Below are 27,474 nucleotides of genomic sequence, written 5' to 3'. Positions count from 1 at the left end.
AATATGTTTTCTTTCCTAGCTGGAACTGATCAGTTAGATAAGAGAATGAGCTATCCATCTCCTTTTTTCTTTCTATTTTCTCTATTTTTATTTCATGTATAGCAACCAAAAAGTTCAAGGCAACAAATAAAGCCTCTGTTCTTTTACTAATTGTTTTTATTAAAATTCTGCACTACATCTACTTCTCAGTTCTTAATTCTGGGTCATCATCTACATATTTAGCCCAATAAGAATTTATCTAATGGCTAACAGACGGATTTTCTGCAGTTTCCTTAGGTCAGCTGGGGAGGACAGAACCAGTCTTGGTTGAAGAGTTGAGTGATACACTCCTCCCCAAGCATCATATAGTTCATACTTATCTTACACTCCCATAATACATAAAAGTAGCCTTGCTTAATAAAAAGTTGGATAGACATTCCATAGAAATTATCTCCCCAGAAAAGAGGTATTCTATAAGAACATTATTCTTTCCTCCATAGTTTATTTGTATAATAATTTCCTTCTGCTGGCTATTGGGGTGGTCTGAGAACAAGAAAACAGCCTTTAGTTACGGTGTAATAATTTTCCAAAATTGAGATTCTTATCCAAAATAAAAAGAAATATGCATCTATATGAGCTACCAATGACCTATTGCTGCTACAGGCAATACAAAGAAAACTGAGTCATCCTTCCACAAGCATAAAATAATACCAATTGTCAATGACACTTGGTAAAGTCATATCAATGCTTATTGTAGAAGTGCTTGTAGTACCCCATGTTAAAGTGCAGAATTCCTAAACCTTGTATAAATCTTACCAAGCCAATATTCACTTACATAAACATAGCAGATCTTAATCTAGTCTTTAGCTCCACTCCTCTCAAAAGGCATAGTTTTTTATTAGTTCTTTCAAATCTATTTTTTAAGTGAAACCATATTTTTAAAAGTGCAAGACCAGTCATTAATGTCAGCTAGAGCTAGACTTGCCATATCTAGGTTGCAGGAATCAGATAACTGCTGGATAACAATAGCCTATTAGAGTTTTGTATGCCTTTTTTTTTGGCTATCTGGTGTGTATCTGATGTTTTGCTGCCCAGATATGGTAGCCTTATATGTGCCCCTCACTGACAATATTAGAATATTAAAATGCTAGGTTGATGCTTGAGTATCCCCATTAAACAACCGTTTTAACAAAGAGGACATTTTCACAAAATGGATATCATGACAGGAGGCTATCATTATCAGTTGCATAATGAATATGCTCACCAGATTAAAAATTATTGATTATTCTGTCTAGTATGTATGTTCACTATTTTAAAATATAAAATTATTTCAAAGTGGCTTAATAATAATTGCAGTAAACAAGTTTAATCCAACTGATATTAATCAGTTACCATGTAATCACAAGAGTAATCACTCTAAAGCTAAGTCACGCCTGAAGGCCTTCCCAAAATTTTTTATCTAATTTGCTCTTCCATAAATTCTATCCCAACCTCATACGTTAGACTTGCAACTCTGGAGATTCTGACAGTTGTAATCCTACCATATCTGGAGGCACCAGGTTGGAAAAGAGCTGATCTTGGCCAAATTCCTGAATTTAGAAGTATTCCTAGCAAATTAATCCATGCTACTGAAAAAGAAAGATAATAATTAACCAGAGAAACCATTTATTTATTTGACGTTTGAGCTCAACCTATGTTAAAGGATAATGCTAAACATGCTGTTCATTATATGTAGCTAAAAGAATAATGTGGTAGATCATTGTCATAGAGGTCTATGGCAATTTGTCACAGCCAACTCACCACAGCAAACTGGCTGTAGGACAACTCACCATGGCCATCTTACTGCGGGAAATTCAATGTGGGATAAGAGTTACACTGATATCAAAGAAATGGTGGAATAGAATCACTAAAGAAAGGATGCAATAGGAGGGACAGAATGAAATGTGAATGACAAAAATTAAAATATTTTTTTTATTTATTTTAAATAATTAAATTGAATTGCCAAGTTGTCCCGCAGCGAGCTGTCCCGTAGCGAGTTGTCCCACAGCAAGTCAGCTGCCATGAGTTGGCTGCAGCAAGTTGTCCCATTGCACTACCCCACATAGTGAGGTTCCAGGGTGGAAGGAGAAGCTGTCATGAATCCTTTTAGAGATCAAAAGTATCTTGCGAAGGAAAAATAGACCGTTAGAAATTGCGAACTTAGCTTTTCATCATGCTAACATGCTCTTTTATTTTTTTTCCATGTGAAAGGTTCAAATAAATCATCTACTGCAACCTCAATTGGTGCTGTTCAGGAGTTACTCAGTTGGTACATAAAGTCTTTTAAAAATTGAGACATAAATTTAAATGCGAAATAAATTATTCTGCTTAACTCTGCAAAATAGTCCATTACTGGAATGCAAATGTGTGTTATATACTCAGATATCACCGTCTCGAAATTTTGGAATGAACAATGTTTCTTTATATCTTGAAGAGTTTTTAAGCCAGGGGTCTTCAAACTAGGCCCTTTTATGACTTGTGGACTTCAACTCCCAGAATTCCTCAGCCAGGCAAGTCATAAAAGGGCCAAGTTTGAAGACTCCTGTTTTAAGCTATGTGAGCTTGGGCTTCTTTTATGGCAAAAGAGTCATATTATCAAAATCTTCTGTATGTGCATTTCCCATCTTCTAATGTCCATATATCAACTAAAGAACACTTTCTCTGTGTCAGACCAAAGACCTTCTTAATGCAGTATTTTGTTTTTCATCATGGCCAAACATCTGCCATTGTAATGCTCACGTGAATGGGATGGGAGCATAATTATTGTTTCTGCATAACTAGGCATGCTACCCCTAGCATGTAAGTAACATTGAGTCATAGCTCTTATAGATCTGTCTTCCGTACATTTATCCAATCTCCTTTTAAAAACCATTTAACAATTGTGCTTGCTTTTGTCTGTTCTAAACTCTTTGCAGTCAGCTTCAATGAATGGCCCCTGGTCCTGGTGTTTTGAGAGAGAAAAAGAAACTTCATTTTTTCCATGCCATGTATCTCATTGGTATTCTCTGAGCTTGGTTGTTTTCTTGCAGACATTTCATTAACCAACTAGGTAATGAATATTGTAATCAGTAATAATTTATGAAATGTCTGCAAGCAAACAACGAAACTCGGAGAACACGAAGAACTCCACAGCTCAAGCCTGAGCTACAAATATTCTCTTCTATTTATGTAACTTAGTTATGTCCTTGTTTGGCTGCCTTTAAAAAGAGAATGAGAGAAAGACAAGGAAGAGAGCAAGCATTTTGAATAAAACAACTGTTTTTCATCAATCAGATCAAAGCGATTAGATAACACTCCTGTTTCAATATTTGTAATATGTTGGATTTTATTTTACATTCAGGAGTCATTCTACCCACTCATATTTCACCTGGTATATTATATTCCTACTGTATTCCTGTTTTTAAACAAGTACTCTTATTTCTCCATCCTGGCTTAAAAATTTCTAGCAATGGAATAGAAACACCCAAAAATTTCTCACGTGTTAATGGGTACGAATCTTTTTTCACAATCTCTTTGTCTCCTTTTTCCTCTCTTGATTATTATGTCCACCTATTAATCTACTTTAAATGTCGGCCCTATCCTTTTCATATGATTCCGGATAGGGATGTGTAGACAGTATATATCATCATAGGCTAACTTGACTTAGGTTGTTTTGAGACCAAACAGGTCTACTGTAATAGAATTTCAGCCATTGAATTTTTGTATAAACTACTGCCTAATGGAAGCAAGATATCTCACAATTTAGAAACTAAACTGTAGATCAAATATATTTTGGTTTTAGGGAAGCCTCAAGAGCTGATCTGGGATGATAATTGTATTTCCAATTCTTCTTAACTTTCTTAGAATTAGTGGCACCGGTATCACTAAAAAGCAGCTTATTTAAATGTAATAGTTCTGAACTCAGTACAGGCATTTCTTTCTTCATGTATAAGGACTGAATTTAAAACTGAAAGAGAAGCTAAAATCTTAAAGCACCAAGGGGCCCATTTTAATGGTTTGAAGCCACTGGAATCTATTCGTTAGAAAAATATGAAACCTGAGTATCGTACTTCCCACATTTTTAAAGTTCCCATGCTTATCTGTATCTGTAATAATTACAGTGTGCCTATAACAACTAAGCCTCATATAGAAAATTATTTAAAACATCACATTACTATCTAAATTAAGATAAATTTAAAAGAAAGAAAAGAGACAGAAAATGTAAGATGCAAGTGATAACCAAATATCAAGTAACTGAAATTAATAAGTTTAACCTGCTTCTTGAAGCCCAGAAGATATTAAAATACTGTGGAGATAAGAAGGGAGAGATGTCTAAAAATCAGAGCAATACAGGAAAACTATGAAAGTGAGAGAGAAAGGGAAGGAAAGCCTATTTAAAAAGTGAGAAGGTATACAAAAAGGGAGGGAATGAAAGGTTGAATGGGAAACCAAAATGCTACTGTGAAAAACATATAACATTATGTCTTTTCCTTCTAAATCTACCATACCAATTCTGAAAACAGTATTACAGCTTCCAGTCTTTGCTTGTATACCTACTTTATAATTGAAAATAAAATATGAAGAAACCCCAAATTCAAAATATATAGAATAGGACCAACTCATGGTATGGAGGGAGGAGCCAGCAAAAGATAAGAGTTTGAAAATGGGTCAAATCTGACCAGGAAACTGGAAAAGAAAAAAAATCTAGGAAAAGATCCTCAAGTACTTACCTATGGAAAAAAAAATCCTTGTTCTGTTTTTAGCATTTTCCTTTAACTTCCTGGTCATATATGCAACTCACCTGTTCTTCACTTATACACATGCACATACAAAAAATGTTGCTGTATTCTGTGTGCTTTGCTAGTATGACCATCTGCTTATGCACAACTTTTATTTTCTGCGTCATTAAATTGAGCCACTTTGGGCAGGTATTGGATATACCAGTTATCAGGCATATAGGTTTTTAAAAATATGTGTGTCTGTCTTCCTCCTCCCCATCCTAAACAATTATATAGAAGAAAAATAGAACAGCTAGTATTGATTTAATGTCATTATAGTTTAGTGAATAACTAATCATTGGTAGAGTTTGATTTTGAGAATGAAGAGAGATTCAAATGCATAGTATAATGGATTATAATAATGGATTGTATGTAACAAACAGCTATATAAAAGAAGTACAAGATTATAAATAGGATGAATTCCACTTTGTTTTATTTTAAAGGACAATGGAAAACATTTTTGTGTATGTTCAGAAATGTCACAAAATTAAAAATAAAAATAAAATGATGATATAGCATTTAAAATATATGGAGAATACTGTAAACTATTTCCTTACAGAAGCTACAATTGGTGTTATAATTTCTGAGGGATCCAAGAACAACCAAAGAAAAAATATAAAATGGATTATGGCCAACTGCTTTTCCCTGCATATTTTAAGCAGTATAGCATGCCCAAATAAAACATTGCGTTAGGAGAATCTTATGCAGATGACATAAAAGGGAGCATAATCAGTCTTTGAGAGGTCAGTGAAAGGCAGGATACATTTCGATAGCTGAGTGACTACACTTTAAAAAAAATGGCAGCCAAAAGCTCAGTAAGGAAAATAGAGTATTTTTGAGATATTTCATTTGGGGAGGTTTATACAACAATTTGTCTCATCCTACCAAAATTAATGTATTCGGATGGAGCAATATTCACTTGCACAGATCTGGGGTGCAGTTTGGAAGTCCTTTTGAATTCACAGTTTCTGCTGGAAGAGGAAGGGGACAGCCATGGCCAGGGGGAGCTTTTGTACAAATTCATCTTGTGCACCAATTCCTGGACAAAGGAGGCTTTGCTCACCATCACTCCTGCTTTAGTCACCTCCCATTTGGATTACTGCAATGCACTCTACATGGGGATGCTCTTGAAGACCATCCAGAAGCTATAACTGGTCCAGGATACAGTAATCTCTGCAGTTTCGTGTGCCCTGTGGTTCACCTGAGTAACACCACTGAAACATTGGTTCCCAGTTGCTTTCTGGGTGCAGTTTATCACCTTTATGTGGCATAGGGCTAGGTTTTTTGGGAGTACCACTCCCTGAAGGTATTTCTTATTAGGTTAGGTAGGTTACATCTGCACTCCACATAACCTTCTTTAAAAGTTGCCACTTGATGTGACCTTGGACTTATTTCTTCTTGGTGCTGCCAGTTTGTTTGGAACACTCCCATCTGAGATTCAAGGGAAGGGATACCTACCATTTAGTCTTCCAAAGGGCTGAGAAGATTTTTCCCCCAAGGATTGGGTTAGGATGGGGGTTGAGCTGCAAGGCTGGATGGCCTGACACCTGGGGGAAAGGTAACTTTTGTTTTTAACTCTTGTTTTTTTATGGATTGTTATGAGCTGCCCAGAATCATCACTTGAGGTAGGCAGCCATAGAATTTCTGTAAGCAAATAATTTTTTCCCATTACAGTGATCTGATTTTTAAGTGTTCCAAGAAGTACAAAAAATCTGGAGTTAGGAAAATTAGTGAGGCCCTTGTAATAATGAGTGCTCCACTTCCCATCTCATGCAGTGTGTGAGTAACCTCAATTAAAAGTTCAAACTTTCTTTATATATATTATTTCTATATGCAGAAATGTAAAGATCCAAGATAGGAGCTCATGGAATGTAAGATACAAGACTGCAGAACTGCAAGCTTACCTTCAGGAAACAATTAATTCCTTTTGCTCTATAAAGGTAAATGCAAAGCTGCAGAGAAGGCTCTGTCTTGTTTGCAGTATTTTTTAATCTACAAAAGAATAAAGTAATTAGAATAAGGTAATTATTAATTAATAAGCTACAGTCAGAAAAACCAACTGGTAACATTCTTAAATCACAGTTTCTTCTACCTGAACCTCAGCAGGTCTACTTCCCCTTCAGGTAAAAAAAAAAAAATGTTTTCAAGAAGTGATTCTTCAGGGTCTTTTCATGTTACGGCTCAAAAAATTTAATCTAACCCAGTAGATTGCTTACACTGTTCTTTCTGTTTGTTCTTCTTTTGTGTTCCGTTTCTATTAATATTTCATATTAGTGGTTGGCCACGGCTGCAGTCTTTTGGGACATTGTCAGAAAGGGCAGCTGTAATGTTGTACAATCATGCTGTAAAGTGGCTCTCATTTTATGAACCGCAAAACAGTGCTTATACCAGTATAAGACCTTTGAGTTTGTTCTTCAAAGATTATGTCTAGCCAGATGGTCAGACTTAAAGAGAAGTGGACTCTGTTCCCATATCTATTGTAGTAGGCTATCATCTCCTTTAAATGTGCCATGTACTATATTCTGCTCTGCTAGTTGAAATACTCAGGTTACAGTGTCTATGAAAGATCTTGTCTATGTGCTGTCTCCCATAATTCTGAACTGCTGAACTTCACCTCCTTCATGAAACCTACCTAGATCACTTTTTCTCTAGCCCCTCATAATTGTCAACATTCTTGGCTCTGCATAACAAAGCTTTTATGGACTCCCCAAAATAGAAAACCCAGATAGATCTCTCCAACCAATTGTATTGCTACCAGGAACCCCAACCTACAACATTGCTAAAGAACTGACAAAAAACTGACTGGCTGACATAGATGAAGATGAAATCATGGTCTCATTTGGCGTCACAACAGTCTTCACTTTGATAAATCCAGAACTAGCAAAAGAATCCATGACAGTACTAGTCCACAGCACAGCTGACCTAACTAAATACACCAAGATTGAAATACCCAGAATAATGGACCTTATCAACCTTCAGGTGACCACATACTTGCTGTTTAATGGACAAACAAATCAACAAATCAAAGGAACACTTATGGAACCATCACTTTCAGGACTCTGAGACTGTAATGCAACACCTTGAATATATAGTACTCCCATGCATAAAACTTAAAATTTGGATTTGGTACATAGATGACACTAGCTGACATTTTTGTCATAATGAAAAAAGGACCAACTAGAGAAAACACAAACTATCAACAAATCTTGAAAGGAATAAAATTCACAAGGGCAGAAAATAATAGCAGACTCTCCTTTCTAGATATCCTCATTAGCAGAAGCAGTAATGCCAAAATAGAAATATAAAGCTATCACAAAACTAACCACACCAAACAAGTCCTGCACTACCAAAGCAACCTCCCAAGAGAAGTTGTGTAAGAACACTATTTAAATGAACACAAACACATTGCAGAAACCCTGAATGTCAGAAAAAGGAAACAGAATATCTATTTAATGTCTTCAACAAAACAGATACCATGCAACTTTATCAAAAAGTGTCTGACCATTCAACCTACTATAGCACAGCCAACACAAGCCATGAAGGATAACACGGCCATACATCAAAAACATCTTAGAAACCAACAACAGACTATTACAATCACACGACATCACCATAGCACACAAACCAATTAAAGTCCTCCAAAACACCCTAAGTAAGCCAAAAGACCCAGCAGCCCCAGAAGAAAAAACAGGAGTCATCTACAACATACAATGTAAGGACTATAACAGCTATTATGTAGGACAACTAGGCAGAAGACTAGCAAAGCAAAGGATGAAGATTACTTAATTTTACAACACATGAACAAACAACCATGGGTTAGATAGCATCACCACTAGATGGATTCGTAGCTGGCTGACCGGCCGTACTCAGCGTGTGGTCCTCAATGGAACTGCATCTACATGGAGGGAAGTATGTAGTGGGGTGCCCCAGGGCTCTGTTCTGGGCCCAGTGCTCTTCAACATCTTCATCAATAATTTGGATGAGGGGATAGATGAGGAACTCATCAAATTTGCGGATGATACCAAGCTGGCAGGAACAGCCAACACTCCAGAAGACAGGCTTAAGATAACAGGAGGACCTGGACAGACTTGAACACTGGGCGCTATTTAATAAAATGAAATTCAATGGTGAATTTAGGCAAGAAAAACCAATTGTACAGGTATAGTATAGGGGTACCTTGCTCAATAGTAGTAACTGTGAGAGGGATCTCGGAATCCTAGTGGACAATCACTTAAATATGAGCCAGCAGTGTGCTGCAGCTGCCAAAAAAGCCAACAAAGTGCTGGGCTGCATTAACAGGGATAGAATCAAGATCACGTGAAGTATTAATGCCACTTTACAATGCCTTGGTAAGGCCACACTTGGAATACTGCATCCAGTTTTGGTCACTACGATTTAAAAAAGATGCTGAGACTCTAGAAAGAGTACAGAGAAGAGCAACAAAGATGATTAGGGGACTGGAGGCTAAAACATATAAGGAACGGTTGCTGGAATTGGGTATTGAGAACAATTAACCAATGGAACAACCTGCCTCCAGAAGCAGTGAATGCTCCAACACTGGAAGTTTTTAAGAAGAGACTGGACAGCCATTTGTCTGAAATGGTATAGGGTTTCCTGCCTGAACTGGGGGTTGGACTTGATGACCTCCAAGGTCCCTTCCAACTTGATGATTATTATTATTATTATTATTATAGTTTCAACTGGGAAACTGTGAGTACTCTTGATCAAGCTAAGTCCAAAAACACTAGAGAATCGACCTGGTACTCAGACAAATCGGCCATCAACAGGCACAAAAATAAACAACATCTACATACCATTCAAAATAAACAATCAAAGGAAAAGAAAAGACCAAAACTCGTCAACAACAATCAACTCCCAGAAGAGCAGAGGTTAACATTAGACCAACAATTAAGTTAACAATATCCCAATCAACGAACTACCAATTCTCAATAAAGGCATAATTGTGAAAAAAATGCCATTAACCTTAGCATAAATACAATCTCTCTTTATAATAATCGATGCAGAAACTCCTGCTTTGAATTATAGTAGGGATTAGGTTTAAGGTCTGTTTTAAAACTAAAGATATGAATCTACTTTTTGACCAATGTTTCATTAATTATTCCGTTATTGTGGCCAAGTTACATTTAAAATGCAGTTTTAAATCACATGTATAATGTTACAATGCATATCACTACAGCATCGGTACAAATTAGAACAGTTTTGCAGGTCAAACATAAAATTAATGAGGTGAACTCAGAAAAAAGTTTTAAATCAGACATATAATGTATGTCATGTATAAAGCATAAGATACTAAAATACGTGTGCATGATAATATTTGTTACCTTACATGTCCTTCTCTGAATGATTCATTAATAAAATATAGTACAATACACATTTTACAACAATGTGTATGTTTCCTAAGCATGAAGAAAAATGGTTTAGTATTTTTTTTACTTCCCATACCAAATAAAAAGGGAACTGAGAAACTCACCACCTACCATGTAAACATGAGCAATATGATGTAGCTACTAAAAAAGAAAGTTCTCGGGGTGCATTAATGGAGAGAGCCTAACTCACGGGAAGCAATTGCTCTATCTAGTCAGACCCCATTTAGAATAGCGTGTCCACTTTCAAGCACCACAATTCAAAAAGGAAGCAACAAATTAGAGCAAAGGAAGCAACAAGGGGAAAGGATCTCTCAGAATGGGACATTCTAAATAGTGAAAATCTGGAACCTATGCCTATGGGGAAGGGTATGTTTATTAAAAAGACACGTAAGAGGGGAATATGATAGCATTTTAGAAATATCTGAAAGGCTATTATATCGAAAAGAGAGTTGAAGCAATGGAATAAAACTGCAAGAAAAGTTGCAAGATGTCAGGAGAAATCCGTGACTAATCAAGGTGACAGCCAGTGGATCAATAATGAGTTCTCCTTTACTAGAAGATGGTGGTTGGAGAGTTATCTGCTAGAGATGCTGTAATGAGTCCCCCATTGAGGAGGTGGATAAATTAGATGAATTTCAAGATACCTTTCACCGCAATACTACTATTATATGAAATTAATAGAGAATCTTTTATCTGTGTTTTAAGGGTTAGATGCTAACTTATATAGCCGCTAGCATCTCTGGATTGCTTGCTTATCCTTAAGTAAATGGAATAAAGGAAAAAAAAAATCTTAACGGGGCAAAAAAATCCCACAGATGGGGGTGACATGTTATGACTAGGCTGCTTTAGCCAGCTATAAAAATTGCAGTCTTAGAAGCAATACCATAAGTAGTGTTATGCAAATTGTAAGAATACATTAATATTGGAGGTGCCTCACATGCTAATTAGCAGAATTTTCTTTATCCACAGTAGGTATAAATCATTAATAGCCCTTCTACTGCTCCTTTCCTTAATAGGTGGCTCATTTACATATCTACCTGGTTTTCCTACATTAAGATCTAATCTTTAGCCATCTGCATATGGATACATTGTTCTCTCCTTTGACTTAAAATATGAGAAGAAAGTGCATAGATCGATATGCCTTCATCTGCTTATGTTTGCAACAAATCTTAGAACATAATTTACTACTCTGGTGATGTCAACACTTTAATAGAATCCTGAAGAGTAGTGAAATAGCAATCTGTCCTTTTCCTCCTGTGAATGTTATAGCTCAACAGATTTAAATCTGATTTATCCATATCCAAAGCCAATCTTCTAAAGCTCATGCTATAGTGACTCAGGTGAAAAACATAGTTTCCATTCTTGAATTTTGTTGGCTTGTACATTTTACCTTGTTTATGAATTCACATGTGTTTTTGGGTATCTAGGCAATTCTTTTTTTTTTTTATTGAAAACTTTTAGATTTTACAAAACAATACAATTCCCTTCCCCGAACCCCCCCAACCCTCCCCTACCCTCCCCCGACCTTCCCATAGCTGAATACAGGCTTAATTAAAAAATTTTCAAAAAGTCTTAAAACAAATATAAACCATAAACAAGTCTAAATACATTAATTAAACAAGTTGTAAAATAGTTAACAATAATATATGTATAAAAAGACAAAAATACAAGGAAATACAAGAAAATAGGAAGAAAGAAAAAGAAAAGAAATAAAAAGAAAAAAAAAGAAAAAAGTCTATAAAGTCTATAAAATATCTTAAGTTTTAAATATAAGTTATTGAAAAGCTAAATAATATTTTTTATATCCAACTTATATTGTATAAAGTCTATCCATTTTTTCCATACCAAAAAATACTTCTCTTGCGATTGGTCTTTCAAGAAAGCCAAAATCTTTGCCATTTCCGCCAAATAAGAAACTTTAAAAAAACACTCTTGCAAGGTAGGCAAAGATTCCTTCTTCCAACATTGCCCATCTAGGCAATTCTTTTGTAACTCTAGCCATGTAGTCATATACAGTAAAACATGTCCATATAACAAGAGGCAGCCAGGCAGCAAATATTAAATACAAGCCCTTCCTCCTTTCTCTGCCTTGTAGCACAGGTTGCACAAGAAAAGTGAAATCTCACCCAGTCAGTGATTTCCTGTAAATCTTGTTCCCTTGCTCCCATGCCTTCTCTTGAGTTTTACCTCCAGTAGTTGGTTGAGATAAGACGGCAGTAGCTGCATACCTCTGTCTTATCTATCTTGTTTGCATTCCCTAGGGACAGTGGCAAAGGAGAAAGGTCCTATTAGGCTATCTAGGAAAGCAGATACCTCTGCCAGGGTGTTTGACCTCTTCTTTCTTTCTTCCATTAAATATTTTTTATTAAATAAATGTTTACAGAATAAGAACATTATAAATTTTAAAAAGGAAATAAAGATAAAGAAAAGTTAAAAAAGTGATCAGTAAATCAACAAAGCAGAGCAACAAAGATGATTAGGGGACTGGCGGCTAAAACATATAAGGAAGGGTTGCTGGAATTGGGTATGTCTAGTTCAGTGGTTCTCAACCTTTTTAATGCCGCGACCCCCAACCGGTCATGAGTCAAGGACTACTCAACCGATCGTAAGAGAGAGTCAAGAGAGTCTATTCTATTGGCTTTCAAAAGCCAATAGAATAAAAGGGAGTAGCACAGCTAAGGAAAGGGGAAAAAAATGGCGGACTCGTTGTTTGGCGACCCCCGTGAAATGGTCGTTCGACCCCAAATGGGGTCCCGACCCACAGGTTGAGAACCACTGGTCTAGTTTAATGAAGAGAAGGATGAAGGGTGACATGATAGTACTGTTCCAATATCTCAGGGGCCGCCACAAAGAAGAGGGAGCCAAGCTATTTTCCAAAACGCCTGAAGGCAGGCAAGAAGCAATGGATGGAAACTAACCAAAGAGAGAAGCAACCTAGAACTAAGGAGAAACTTCCTGACAATTAGAACAATTAACCAGTGGAACAACCTGCCTCCAGAAGCAGTGAATGCACCAACTTTTTAAGAAGAAACTGGACAGCCATTTGTCCGAAATGGTATAGGGTTACCTGCCTGACCAGGGGGTTGAACTTGATGACCTCCAAGGTCCCTTCCAACATTATTATTATTATTATTATTATTATTAGTAGTAGTAGTAGTAGTAGTAGTAGTAGTAGTAGTATGTTGTTGTTGTTATATAAGAAAGAAAATGAAAGAGAAAGGAAATAAAAAGAAAGCTATAAAAGAGTGACTTCAGCAGTTATTTTTTTCTATTTTCAGCAAAAAGCTCATAAAGGGTTTCCAATTACTGGCAAATGAAGTTAGTGAGACCTTCTCTTTCTGAGCAGTGAAATGATGCAAGCAGGAACCTCATGATTCATTCACTGAACTTTGCCCCTAGTGATGGTACTTTGGTGTGCATAAAGTAGATCAATCATATTAATCAAAGTGACTACATTAGTGGATTGGGAAAATGCTATGAACATTGTTTACTTAGAGTTCAGAAAGGCATTTGACAAAGTAGACTACAGCTGCCTTCTTGGTAAGATAGAAAAAATGTTGGATAGACAGGATCACCACAATAAAGACTTAAAACTGGCTGACCAACCACACTTAGCATGTAGTCCTCAATGGAACTACATTTACATGGAGGGACGCATGAAGTGGGGTACCTCAAGGTTTTTTCTAAGGCCCAGTACTCTTCATTATCTTCATAAATGATTTAGATGAGGGGATAGAAGAGGAACTCATCAAATTTGCAGATGACATCAAGCTGGGGGGAATTGCTAACATCTTAGAGCAGGGATCTTCAAACTTGGCCCTTTTATGACTTGTGGACTTCAACTCCCAGAATTCCTCAGCTAAGCATGCTGGCTGAGGAATTCTGGGAATTGAAGTCCATAAGTCATAAAGGGCCAAGTTTGAAGATCCCTGTCTTAGAAGATAGACTGAAGATTCAGAAGGATAGACTTTATTATTGGGCTCTATCCAACAAGATGCAGTTCAGTGGTGAGAAAAGTAAGGTCCTGCACCTAAGCAAGTAAAATCAAATGCACAGGTATAGAATAGGTGGTACCTGTCTCATCAGTAGTGGGAGGAACCTGGGTATCCTGGTAGATCACCACTTAAGTATGAATCAGCAGTCTACTGCAGCTTCCAAAAAAGTTAATGCAGTCCTAGGAAGCATCAATAGACGGATAGCATCAACATCACAAAAAATGATGCACTAGGGAGGCCACACTTTGAATACTATATCAAGTTCAGGTTACCACAATACAAAAAAGATACTGAGGTTCTAGAAAGTGCAGAGAAGAGCAACAAAGCTTATAAGGATTCTGGAGACTAAAATGTATGATGAACAGTTAAGGAAACTAGATATGTCTAGCCCAGGGGTAGGCAACCTCGGCTCTTGGATGACTCGTGGACTTCAACTCCCAGAATTCCTGAGTCAGCTATGCTGACTCAGGAATTCTGGGAGCTGAAGTCCACGAGTCATCCAAGAGCCGAGGTTGCCTACCCCTGGTCTAGCCTGTCAAAGAGAAGGATTAGGAGTAACATGATAGCTGTGTTCCAGCACTTCACAGGCTATCACAGAGAGGGGATCAACCTAGTCTTCAAAGCACCCCGAGGGTAGGAGAAGAAGTAACAAGTAGAAGATCATTAAAGAGAGACCCAACCTAGAACTAAGGAAAAATTTTCTGATGCTGAAAACAATTAATGGAACAACTAGTCTCCAGAAGTTGTGGATGCTCCATCACTGGAGGTTTCAACAACAGATTGGACAGTCATTTGTTTGGAATGGTATAGCGTCTCCTGCTTGAGCAGGGGGTTGGACTAGAAGACCTCCAAGGTCCCTTCTAAGCCTGTTATTCTGTGTTATTCTCTGTACCTCCCAGTAAACAGAGAGTAAGGCTTCCCACTGACAAAGTTGCTTCTTGCTTCATTTAGTTGGCCAAGCACAATTCTTCCCATTACATCCTCTAGAGAAATAAAATGCAGAGAGAGTGGAGCTTTCCAGCATTGCCATGCTTCCTTGAGTTTTATTTTTCTCTCTGCAAGTGACCTCCTTTCAGACAAGCAAAGAGGCATGCACACGGGAGACAATCATCCTCTTTTCATTTCTCTTACTGTTAAAAAGAAAATAGGCTATAGAAAAAGAGAATGCAGACAGCATCCTCTGCTCAATAACTTATCATTGCCATCTCTGTGTCTCCAGGTGTTTCTGTATAAAGGATTGGTCATAGCAAGAACTGACATTTTATTCTCCCATTTCCTTCTGGGCAACAGTATGTAGGGATTCACCTCAGTTCTATTAAATCCACCATAGTGTGCCATTCTGAGTGAGCACAAGAAACCCACAAGAAACAATCTTCCTCTGTGGTCAGTTTCTCCTTCTACCATAAGGACTAGGCAGATGATGGTTACAGTATTTCCAAATGCTTGCTTCCCTTCTCCTTTTGCCACAGTAGCATCAGCACAAAGTGTTTTTTGCCCAAGATAAAGGACAAACTCTTGATTCCTACCATGCCACTGTGTGCTGATTCAGCCTTACTCAACTCTGCTGACAGTATCTTGTGCATTTATGTGTAGCAGGCTAGTTTAAAAGGTGAATGGGCCACCAACAGCATTCAGACAACTACTACTCAGCTCAAGGCTCCCTGGCGTATTCTGCTTCTGTCAATCACTACCTGCTAGCCTGCAGGACTTTATCTACTTACATATCATAATGATTTTGAGGAAACGAAGGAGTATTTTTTCATCTCTCCTTCTGCTTTCTTTGGAATTTTAGAAAAAGGGAGAATTTTTCTCCCACCTGCAAAGAGCTGTTCCTCTGTGTTCTGAACAGCAAAGTCAATATTTTTGTAACCAATATTTTTGCTGCTTAAAATGAACATATCAGAGCTCACAAGTCTTTTGTGAAATTATGTTTCCAATAGCAGCAGGAGAAACGTAATTAAGATGTATAGCTTTTCTAAATGATAGGGAATGTCTGAATGGGTTAAACTAGTGGCATACTAATTAATGTAATTTAAGAAAAAAACAGAGCATGTTTGTGTATATGTATATATATGTTGTGTATACACCCAGCCATTTAAATCAACTCTGCTGTCAAAGTATTTGCAATTACTTTGAGGGAAGATTTTATTTTAATTTATGATTAATATAATTTTGCAAGCATCCATGGACTGAAAGTATTTGTGTACTTTTTACATTATAACTAACAATTTTCAGCATCTAATTGAAGAGATTAGCAGTTCTGTTTCTAACTGGTTTGTTACAAAAGCCGCGTCTCTGTTTTATATATTGTAATATGAAAGGGTATTGTTTGTGTGTGGGATAAATATTCTGGTTATTTGGCCTTTGTCTTAACTGCCTTCTCTTTATTAGGTTATTTTATTAGGTTTCAAAATTACTCTAATAATCCTAATCAGAGATTTTAACCTTGTTTTTACAGGTGACCTGTAACTGTTTCAGCATAAGCAGTGGAGAAATGCAGGATGTTGGTGTTGGACTTTATCCCAGGTACAGTGGTTCTAGTTGTATCAATCTTTCTGCGTCTCTCTCTCTCTCCCCCCCCATACACACACTTACTTTGTCTTTCTCTCACTTCCCCCCCCCTTACTTGAAAGAAGTGTACAAATCCTTAGCACAAGAGGCCTGAGACCAAGATAAAAAACGACCACAAGACCAAAAGTATAGTTCAGTGATGGTGAACCTTTTAGAGACCGAGTGCCCCAAAACTGACCCCACCCCTGCTCCACCGCCTGCCCCGTCCTCACTCCGCCCGTCCGCAGGGCCACTCACTGCCTCCAGGGCCTGCCATAGATCGCCCAGCAGCACCATTGCGGCCATGCCCTCTGCCCGCGCCCTGCAGCATCAACTGTGCACGATGGGGTGTGAGGGCAGAGTCTTATCTATGCTGCCTGGCTGCCATGTTCTTGGCTGCGCTGCTCCATGTGGGCCACGCTCGAAGGCGACTCTCCTCCAGGGGGGCTGCTGGTAAAGAGGGGGTCACGGGACGAGGCAAGGCTGGGGAAAGCACGTGTGCCACCTCTGGCACATATGGCATAGGTTCGCCACCACTGGTATAGTTAGTCAACCCAGTGAAAACACCAATCTTCATCTTGTTCTTGCCACTTTGGATGATTTGAATTTTATATTACCATCCAACTATTCTGGAGAAAAGCTTTTCACCAGAGACTGCCCCAGGTTGCCCTTGAATGGCATGATCAGGTTGCAGTATAAAATCTCTAATTTAATGATATTAATTACAATTAATAATATTACTCCCCTCATATTTAATATTTCCTTCCTTTATGTTAGAAATTACAAATTCATGTCAAATTTTGCAAAGATAATCAAATATACCCACAATTTTCTTTGATACTGACTTTTCCATTCAATTGCCTCTTTCTTCTGCAATGGTTTTATTTTTTTCTGTTCAATCATGTCCAATTCTTGTAGACTGCCTGGACAAGTCCCTGCAATTTTCTTGGCAAAGTTTTTCAGAAGGGATTTGCCATTGTCTCCTTCCTAAGGCTGAGAGAACATAACTAGCCCAAGTCACCCACCTGGCTTTGTACCCAAGGCTGGACTAGAACTCACGGTCTCCTGGTTTCTAGCCTGACGTCTTAATCCCTAAACCAAACTGGCTCTCTTTGCAGTATTCAAAACCATATTTTTCCCTATGTTTAGCTGCATGCTATTCCAAGAATTTACAAATTTCCAAGAAACATGGCTACAGCTCATTCAGCAGGTTGTTTAGCAGTTATAAAGAGTTCTGGATGAAGAAGCCAAACTGTCTATTCGTGCTCCATTGAGCTTTTGTTCATAAATAACAAGAAGAGTCCAATAGCTCTTCCCTTTGTCATGCTCCTGTAGTAATGGGAGGCAGCAACAGCTTTCTCAGCTTTTGGGAAAGACTTCAGGGTAGGCTAAAGCATCGTGAACCAGAAAGAATTGCAGATATGGTCCTATGGAATAAAACTAGGATTGAAAGCAGCAGCAATGTAAGGAAGAATCCAAACATGTGAAGAAAGAAAGAGAACTCAAAATGAAGCAGCTGTCAAATAAAAGAGATTATCTGGGGGAATCACTCTGATGAATAAAAATTGAACACCTCCCTTCTACCTTGCATTCTGCAACAACAATATTCTGGCCTGTGAGAGAGATCCCAGAAATTGTAATTTTCCAGGATGCCTGAGTTCTAATAAATGTTGCATGTCCTGAAATGCATTTTCCCAGAATCCCTTAGGACTTATTATGCTGCTGATTGACTTTCCTCTGAATTTCCCCCAAATCACTACCGACAGTTGAAACTGAACGGGACAGTTAAGAAATATACCACTCTTATTTTGGCTTTGAATGGAGGCAGTAAAACCCCAATGGCCTTATGATGATATCAAGACAATGGCAAAAATGAAATTATTGAATTGCACTCAGAGAAAGAAAGGAAAAAAAAACCTATTCCCTTATTCACATTTTTTCCCCTCAGGCATTTTCGAATTCAGATCCAGCTTTTAAAGATAATTTCAGTATCCTTTATCAAACAGCTAATTTTATTATTCTTGTGCTGATTGTTTTTATTTATTTATGTAGCAATTTCTATAGCTGCCTATCTCAATCAATGACCCTGGGCAGCTTACAATTGTAAAAAAAAAAAAATGAGCTGTCCTTGATGTACTCTGAGCGTGGTTGTTTTCTTTCAAATGTTTCATTATCTAGGCTAGGTAACATCATCAGTACTAGTAAGGAGTAAGGGGTTTGCTCACATGATATATTCTAGTGTCCTGTCCTGTCACTGTTGGTGGGGGTGGTCTTGTTGGTTCTTTGGTTGGGCTGTTTATTGTTGGTCAAATGTTAATTTTGGTGTTAATTCCTGCTTATCTGGGTGTTAATTGATGCAAGGTGTTCTGGTACTTTTGGCTTGTTGATTGTTTCTTTTGAATGGTATATAGATATTATTTATATCTATGTGCTTGTTGATGGCCAGTTTGTCAGAGTGCCAGGCTTCCAGGAATTCTCTAGCAATTTTGGATTTGGCTTGGTCTAGGATAGTTACAGTTTCCCATTTGAAACCACAGTTAAGATGTGATCATGGATGTGATCTGCTAATCTTCTGTCTGTGTAAAGGGTTTTGCAATCCTTACACTCTGTTGTATCCATGTGTTATGAAATTAAGGAGTTTTCAGCTAGATACAAAAGGCATCAAGCCCATTCTAGCCCATAGAATGAAGAGAAAAAAACACAATCATTTGTGGCTTATATTTTATGATGGTGGTCATTGGATTTTTTCTTAATAACTTCTATAGTTTATTTATATTTAAAATATAGTTAAATTTATTGAAATTGAAATTTTATTTAGTAGAGACCAGCATGTAGAGATCTCTCTGCATTGTGTTGTGATAATTTTATTCTTTTTCTTTTATGTTTTTCTGTACTGTTATCCACCCAGAATCACTAACTTAAGATGGGCAATCTCATAAACCAATAAATTTTTGAGTCCTTCCATATGCAATTTCCATATGCCACCTGAGAGATATTAAGCTAGATGGATTGCTAGAATAAATATTTTTCTGTAATATCTATTTCTTATCTGCATTTTGTTTTTCTTCATTAGCATATCCTTGTTGAACAACAGTTGTGATCCTAATTGTGTGATTATCTTTGAGGGTCCCCAACTCCACCTTCGGTCCATCCGGGAAATGCAATTGGGAGAAGAGGTAATTCATTTGTTCTTTCTTCCATCCCAGAAATTTGCAGATTGATTATCTTGATAGTATCTTGATGTTATTTCTGTTTCATAGCTTTCAGGAAGAACATAACAAAATAAATCTTTTCTTCAAATAGTATGGGTCTCCTCATCATTGCAGTGCTGCTCATAAATCACTAGCAGATTTGTTGATTTTTTTTCTCTCTTTGTTTCTCCTCTACACTTCATTTTGTTTGCATTTGACTACCTTTTCTGGACTGAAACAAAACCAAAGAAAAACTACATGTGGGTGCAATATAAGATGCAGTAAATAATTGCAGTTGTAAACGTTTGTCAGACTAAAGCCCTGCTGAATGTTTACAGTAGTAAACCTTTCCTGCAAGGAACCTATGAGGCAAAAGTTGTTTTCTTGTAAGTTTTATTTAAAAAGAACTACCCTTCTAAATGATTCGTGTTTTTGTCAGAGAATTCTTCACACAATTTTCTTTTCCTTTTTTTAAAAGATGGTCATGTCAAATAATCTGAATTAATATACAAAATAGAATATGGTGTCTGTGTGCATCTCTCCCTCTCCCTCCCCTTCCCCCTCCCCTCCCCTTCTCTCCCTCTCTCTGTTATCTGACAGCCTGTTTCTCATTAAGAGGCTCCTTGAATTTCAAATCTAATCCAAATTATACCAAAACAATTATACCATCTTAGTCCAGCAGCAGCATAAAAAAAATGTCTGCCTTTTTTACTATATTCCTCTCCAGTGTTAGCTTTGGCAAGGGGGAAAAGAGGCAAAGAATATAATGTAGGGATTGAAAACTGAAAAAACATTGGTTACTTGGGGATAGGATTAAATTTACAGGTAATTTTTGCTGATTTTATAGTTCTATAGTTCTGTTCACTTTAAAAAGCAGCTTATCGGAATCTCTTGATGTGCTGGATTACAGTTCTCGTAGCAGGTAGAGGAAGACTGGTATATCGGCATTTTTAGCTTATACTATTCATATATATAGCTAAAAATAATTAGATTATACTGTAAAGCTTGAGAATTTTAAAACTAACAGCATAGAATTAAAACCTATTAAATAAAGCTTGTCACATTTCATACCTTTAAATAAATAGTCCCAGAGCTGACAGCCTCATACAAGAAGTTCACTACCAAACCACTTATGATTAACCTTTTTCTAGCAAGAAAAGTACCATCATTAAAAAAAATCGTAAGACCTAAAGCAGACCCTGGGAGCCTTATATTTTATAAAATTGAATCATACTAGCACTGCAAATAAATTTTCAAATTCCTGGTCTTCTCAAGGAATGGACTTCACTAAAGAAATATTCATGAGGATGATAGCAGTTTCCTAAACTGTAAACATATAACTTCAATCAGAATTTACACCTGTAAACAAAGTGACCTCAGAAGCATTTGGTCTTCAGCATAATTAGAAAAGATTTTTTTCATAATATATTCAGTCCTCTGGCAAAAGTAATCTATTTTGCCACCAGCAACTAACTGAAGTAGAAAATGGTAAATATAAAGAGGATGCTTTAGAGAAAGGAACAGAGAAATAAATGGGTCTGATCATTTTACCTCAGTAATAGCTATGGCATGCCCAATATGTGGCCCCAGTAAATCACACTTCAAGAATTTTTGACAGTCTATTTTGACCTAGAGTATTATGATTGGTAGTCACAAATCACTGGTGCTAAATAAAGTTTCATCCAAACTTTGTAATTTAAACCTTCACCACACTGTTGTGAGATGAGCAGCCCTGTAAATCATTTAAACCAATAAATAGATCATTAAAGAAGTAGGACACATAAATGCTATGAGATATTATTAAAATAGAATCTCTGAGTTCATTTGAACATAAAACTAACCTATATTTTATCATGAAGTGAATAAGACTGGAGTTTGTGCACTGTATTCTCCTGTAGTATAATAACAACGGTGACTAAAAGCATTTTTACCCACCCATAGTTTAGTGTTGTGTCCAAATCTCAGGAAACTGTGTTTGTCATTTGGGAAAGATTGAGAATACATTCATTTTGCATTGGCACCTGCCAAATATATAGAATATTTGGAAGACAGACAGACAGACACTCTAAATTTTGCATTTTTCAGAATTCTGCAATGTTATTCACAACTAAATGTGCACAAACTTTTATTTGTTAACCTTTGTCACAGTTTGAGGTTAAACAGATGCACCAGAAGAGGAAAAGTGAAATAAGTTTATAAGGCTCAGAGTGCATTATCTACTATAACAATGGACCAAGTATAAAGTAAAGATGAGCATGGATTTTGCAATTCACTTTGTGCTTACAGCTCAACTTATGAGTTAGTTTAGTTTGACAGAAAGCAATGGACATAACTCTGTGTGGTTCTAATTAGACACTTGCCCTACTGAACAGGCTTGGTTTTTTTCTTTATGTTTGTTTGTTATCACAAATGTATGTTCCAGAAGTTGCCTTTCAATTTCTCAGTTGAAGTTCAGTAATTCTCCCTGACTCTAGTGTTCATTGGAAATTTGCTTCCATATATAATTATAAATTATGTCCATATAAGTTGTTTATAGTTTAAAATGATTACCTATTTTCTAATGTAATGTTAAAAAAATGTTCTGCTATCCCTCTTAGATGACAACCCAGTATTTTAACCTTTTTTTTTTGCTGTTCTTATGGCTGCATAAGTATTATAAGCATTCTTTGTCAAAATATGTCTTTCTGGTCTTTGTCACATGCAGCTCACCATCAGTTATACTGAAACTCTACTGCCTACTCCTGAACGTCAGCAGAATCTGAAGCGTCAATATTGTTTTGAATGTAGTTGCATCATGTGCTCCACACAAAGCAAGGTGAGTCAACTAAATTTGTCCTTAGACCAGGTAATATGCTCAATACTTGTGCTGAGAGTAGATATAGGTTGGATCAAACAATAAAAGGAACAAGATAATCAGAATTTTTAAAAGTGTGCTCTAGGAATTCTTTTATTTCATCACTTTTTCTTAGGTGTACTGGGATTTTATTATATTTTGGAACCAGAATTCTTTATTCCTATGCTTTCTTGCTTCTTATTCTTTCACGATGTAAGAGCAAACAGTTATATTTTTTTCTTAACCCAACATGCTTATTCATAAAATACAGAATACGGAAGCATTACTTAATCTATAAAGCATTTTTGTATTTGCTTGGATGTATATTCTTTCTCCTTCCAACAGCTATTTGTGCACTTTTTAAAATACTGTTTATGAACATTTCATTGTATGCTGTCTCATGAAGTCATTCTGAGAGGCTTTCATCATAGAATTGGCTTAAGTGAGTTACTTTGTATAATTTTATTCAAGAATGATTTGATTAATATTTTTGTTTTACGTCTGCATTTTGATCCCATTGTTGTTTGCATTTTTTCTATTGTCAGTTTTTGAAATTGTTAAATTTCTTGTCTATTTGATATCTTGAGACAGTTAATTTTGTGAAACAGCCACAGTTGATTAGGATAGTTTTGATGATGATGATGATGATGACATCAATACATTGAATCTTTCCTTTTCCTTGAAAAAGAGAAACAAAATCATGAGTCAAAAAAGTCTGTGTATATTTATAACTTTAAAACCTTGAATTATTTCTCAGTTGTTTGAAGATGTTTGTAGTTATACAATAATCCCATAGTCATATTAAATCAAAATGGAAAAAGTTAATATTTAAAAAGTATAGTGTACCGTAGTTTTATTGACATATGCAAATACAAGATGCATGAAGTATATTACCAGTGACTGTGTAATATTCACAGAGTACTGCATTTTCTCTGAAATTATTACTAGTTCTGCTCCATGAACAAATCTCCCACTTTTGACACATTAGTTTCTTGTTTGTATCTCCAAACAATAGTCTATCCTAGACAAAAGCAAGTGATTTTCAGAGTAAAAGATTATAGAAACTAATACTCAGTGATCTGAAAGACCAAGCCAAAAAATTCTGATGAGAATTTTACAAGATATGAAAATTCATAGTAGGCTTTACGCTGCCCAGCTTAATAAAGGAAGTTTTTGCTTCCAGCTCTTGAAAAATGTACAGTGTTATGGCATAGTCCTAACCCTACAAAGACTTTGTTTATGGCATCCTCAAACTTTTATCTCATAGCCTTCAATTTCACATGTCTTTTTGTGTTAAGAAAATTACAAAGAAAAGGAAATTCCTATTGTATTGTCCATAACATTTCTTGGCCCAGATTCTTCTCTGCCTTCTCTGAAAGTTGTGATTCTAACAAGGCTTTATGGACTTTCTTCATCTCTTGCTCTTCTTCAGATGAGGAGCTGCCAAGAATATCTTATGCATTTTTTAAGTATTCTTTAATTACTACCATGGATGCTTCTAGGCAAATATACCTGACTCTCACCAGTCCAAGAGCCATGTGCACCTATTATGTTTTTCCTTCCTTAATAGAAATTCTGGTTAAAAAAAATATGTCAAAGAAAATGGAGGGAGGCTAGATGTAGAAGTTACTGTCTGAATTCCCATAATTGTTGGATCCATCTTGGAGGGAAGCACTGCAAATTGGGCCTAATATGGAACAAAGACTATTCTGAGAGATGATGCAAATGGACTGTAGACTTGCCCAGGGTTAAGGGCTAATTTGGAAGAAAATTTTAACACTGTTAGTGATTGTGTTTTTGAATGTTAGGGATCGTTATTTTTTAATCTCCACTTGATCAGATAAAGAAAGTTGAAAAGCCTTTCCCTGAAGTTACTCACATTACATTTATTAACCCAAGGTACATTTTCATTTAATGAAAAGTAAACAGTCTTCTAATTTATCTTCCAGACTCACTTCTCCATGTGTATCTTCTCTTTCTACAAAGGAAAATTAAACTTACCTAGAGATAAACTATCTTGAATCTAGTACACTACAAAATGTTTTCCAAACTTTAGTAATACTTTAGTAATACACTTTACCAATTATTAAGGGGCATAGGTTCAGTACCATTATTGTTCAGAATTTAGACACGTTTAACCTCAACTAATATCTACTTTTGTTTAGTAGTTACAGATTCCCTTTATTCAGCTGCCTGACAGTATTTCTGTAATGTCCATTACGAGTCAACTTGCGATACATATATACATAAATACACACGTACCCATCATGCTATTTCATTTTAGAGTAAGCAACATTAAACAAAGGTCAGAGAAAGAATAAAAAGTTGCAAACAAAAGAAATTAAAGGGAGGAGAAAAGGAAATGCCATTCATAAATACCTCATTATTTTTGCAATCCTTCCTTTCATTTGTCCATATACTATTTCATGCAGTTCCTTTTGTTTAAAATTCTCTCTTTTGGGGAATATCATTAACTCAGTCTAACATACCTTTCTTAGATTTTCCTTCATTTCTACTTACTCATTTTTTTTCTGTCATTTTTATTTTGAGATTTAATCCTTTTTCTCTCTGTGATAAAATCAGTTCTGTGCATTTTTCTATTGGTCATTCACTTTAATCATCCATTTATTCTTGTCTTATGTCAATAGTCTTGTAATGTTGAATAATTTGCTAATCATAGACTTTTCCTTTGGATTATATTTATTCAGAATATTTTACTTTTTCCTCCAAAACCAATCCCTGGTTCTTTCATTGACATTAATCATTGGAATATAGCATGCAATATCATCATCTTATGGAGTCCTTTTTTCATATGCACCAAGAACAGAACGCAATACCTGGGAAGATCCTGGAAAAGATAATCAATGAATCAACGAACACCTAGAGGCAAACAAAGTCATTACTAAAAGCCAACATGGGTTTGTCAAAAATAGATCATGCCAGACAAATCTTATTGCATTCTTTGACCAAGTGATAAAATTAGTGGATCAGAAGAATGCTGTGGACATAATTTACTTGGACTTCAGTAAGGCATTTGATAAAGTAGATCACAACCTGCTACTTGACAAGATAGAAAAATGTGAGGTAGACAGCATCACCATCAGATGGATTCGTAGCTGGCTGACCGGCCGTACTCAGCGTGTGGTCCTCAATGGAACAGCATCTACATGGAGGAAAGTGTGTAGTGGGGTGCCTCAGGGCTCTGTTCTGGGCCCAGGGCTCTTCAACATCTTCATCAACAATTTGGACGAGGGAATAGATGGGGAACTCATCAAATTTGCGGATGATACCAAGCTGGCAGGAACAGCCAACACTCCAGAAGATAGGCTTAAGATACAGAAGGATCTGGGCAGACCTGAACACATGGCACTATCTAACAAAATGAAATTCAGTGGTGTAAAAAGCAAGGTTCTACATTTAGGCAAGAAAAACCAAATGTACAGGTATAGTATAGGAGGTACTTTGCTCAGTAGTAGTAATTGTGAGAGGGACCTCGGAGTCCTAGTGGACAATCACCTAAATATGAGCCAGCAGTGTGCTGCAGCTGCCCAAAAGGCCAACACAGTGCTAGGCTACATTAACAGAGGGATAGAATCAAGATCACGTGAAATGTTAATACCACTTTACAATGCCTTGGGAAGGCCACACTTGGAATACTGCATCCAGTTTTGGTTACCACGATGTAAAAGAATGTTGAGACTCTAGAAAGAGTACAGAGAAGAGCAACAAAGACGATTAGGGGACTGGAGGCTAAAGCATATAAGGAACGGCTGCTGGAATTGGGTATGTCTAGTTTAATGAAGAGAAGGACGAGGGGGGACATGATAGCAGTGTTCCAATATCTCAGGGGCTGCCACAAAGAAGACAGAGTCAAGCTATTTTCCAAGGCGCCTGAAGGCAGGACAAGAAGCAACGGGTGGAAACTAATCAAGGAGAGAAGCAACCTAGAACTAAGGAGAAACTTCCTGACAGTTAGAACAATTAACCAGTGGAACAACCTGCCTCCAGAAGCGGTGAATGCTCCAACATTGGAAGTTTTTAAGAAGAGACTGGACAGCCATTTGTCCGAGATGGTATATGGTTTCCTGCCTGAGCAGGGAGTTGGGCTAGATGACATCCAAGGTCCCCTCCGACATTATTATTATTATTAATAATAATAATATAGGAGTTCAGCCTTTCTGAACATGGAAGGTAGTCCAGACAAGAGGCACAAACCAAAAGTACTAATACTATCTTTATTGTAACAAGACCATGCGAGTCTGAAAGACTACTCCCTTCTCTTACTTTTATCTTCCCCAAAATTAGGGGATTGTCTCTTCTGAGATGCATCCCATACCCCTTTTTCTTCTGCGGACTGAAATACCTTTTGCATGACGGCTGTCTAGGCTGTGGCTCTTCCTCCTATGTCCCAAGGTCACAGCCAATTGCATGATACCATACCAATTCATACTTTCAACTATTAGCTCTTTCATATCTAAGCTTTCTGGAATCAGAGTTTTTAGGCACTATAAAGATATCATAAATAAATAAGCCTATACCTTCACTTCCCTGTATTATTCAACTCCATTGAATGAATCAGATTGTTTTCATTCAGATTTACTATATCCTTCCCCTTTATTTCAGTTCTGCAAGTCCAAAAACAATTTTTTCTTTATTTCATTCATTAATTCAGCTTACATGCAAATCACAGTTTTCCATACACTCTGATCATCATCAAATGAATATTGACCCACTATATATTAT

The 27,474-nt window shown here is 36.7% G+C and overlaps 1 protein-coding gene across 6 annotated transcripts in view; it reads left to right on the top strand.

The window, feature by feature from the left end:
- Positions 1 to 27,474, top strand: part of SMYD3 (SET and MYND domain containing 3) — a 326,831-nt gene that overhangs the window by 215,082 nt on the left and 84,275 nt on the right. For all 6 annotated transcript variants that reach the window (XM_039327012.1, XM_039327013.1, XM_039327018.1 and 3 more), the window contains 3 exons: positions 16,616 to 16,683; positions 19,781 to 19,883; positions 22,603 to 22,713. In XM_039327012.1, coding sequence (XP_039182946.1) covers positions 16,616 to 16,683; positions 19,781 to 19,883; positions 22,603 to 22,713 — 282 coding nt within the window. The remainder of the gene's footprint in view (positions 1 to 16,615; positions 16,684 to 19,780; positions 19,884 to 22,602; positions 22,714 to 27,474) is intronic.

This window comes from Crotalus tigris, unplaced genomic scaffold (genome assembly GCF_016545835.1).
Source record: "Crotalus tigris isolate CLP2741 ecotype Arizona unplaced genomic scaffold, ASM1654583v1 scf7180000024349.2157984, whole genome shotgun sequence".
In the NCBI taxonomy this organism is placed as follows: Eukaryota; Metazoa; Chordata; class Lepidosauria; order Squamata; family Viperidae; genus Crotalus; species Crotalus tigris.
The sequence above is the reverse complement of the archived record's forward strand: the minus strand, read 5'-3'. Positions and strand labels throughout refer to the sequence as shown.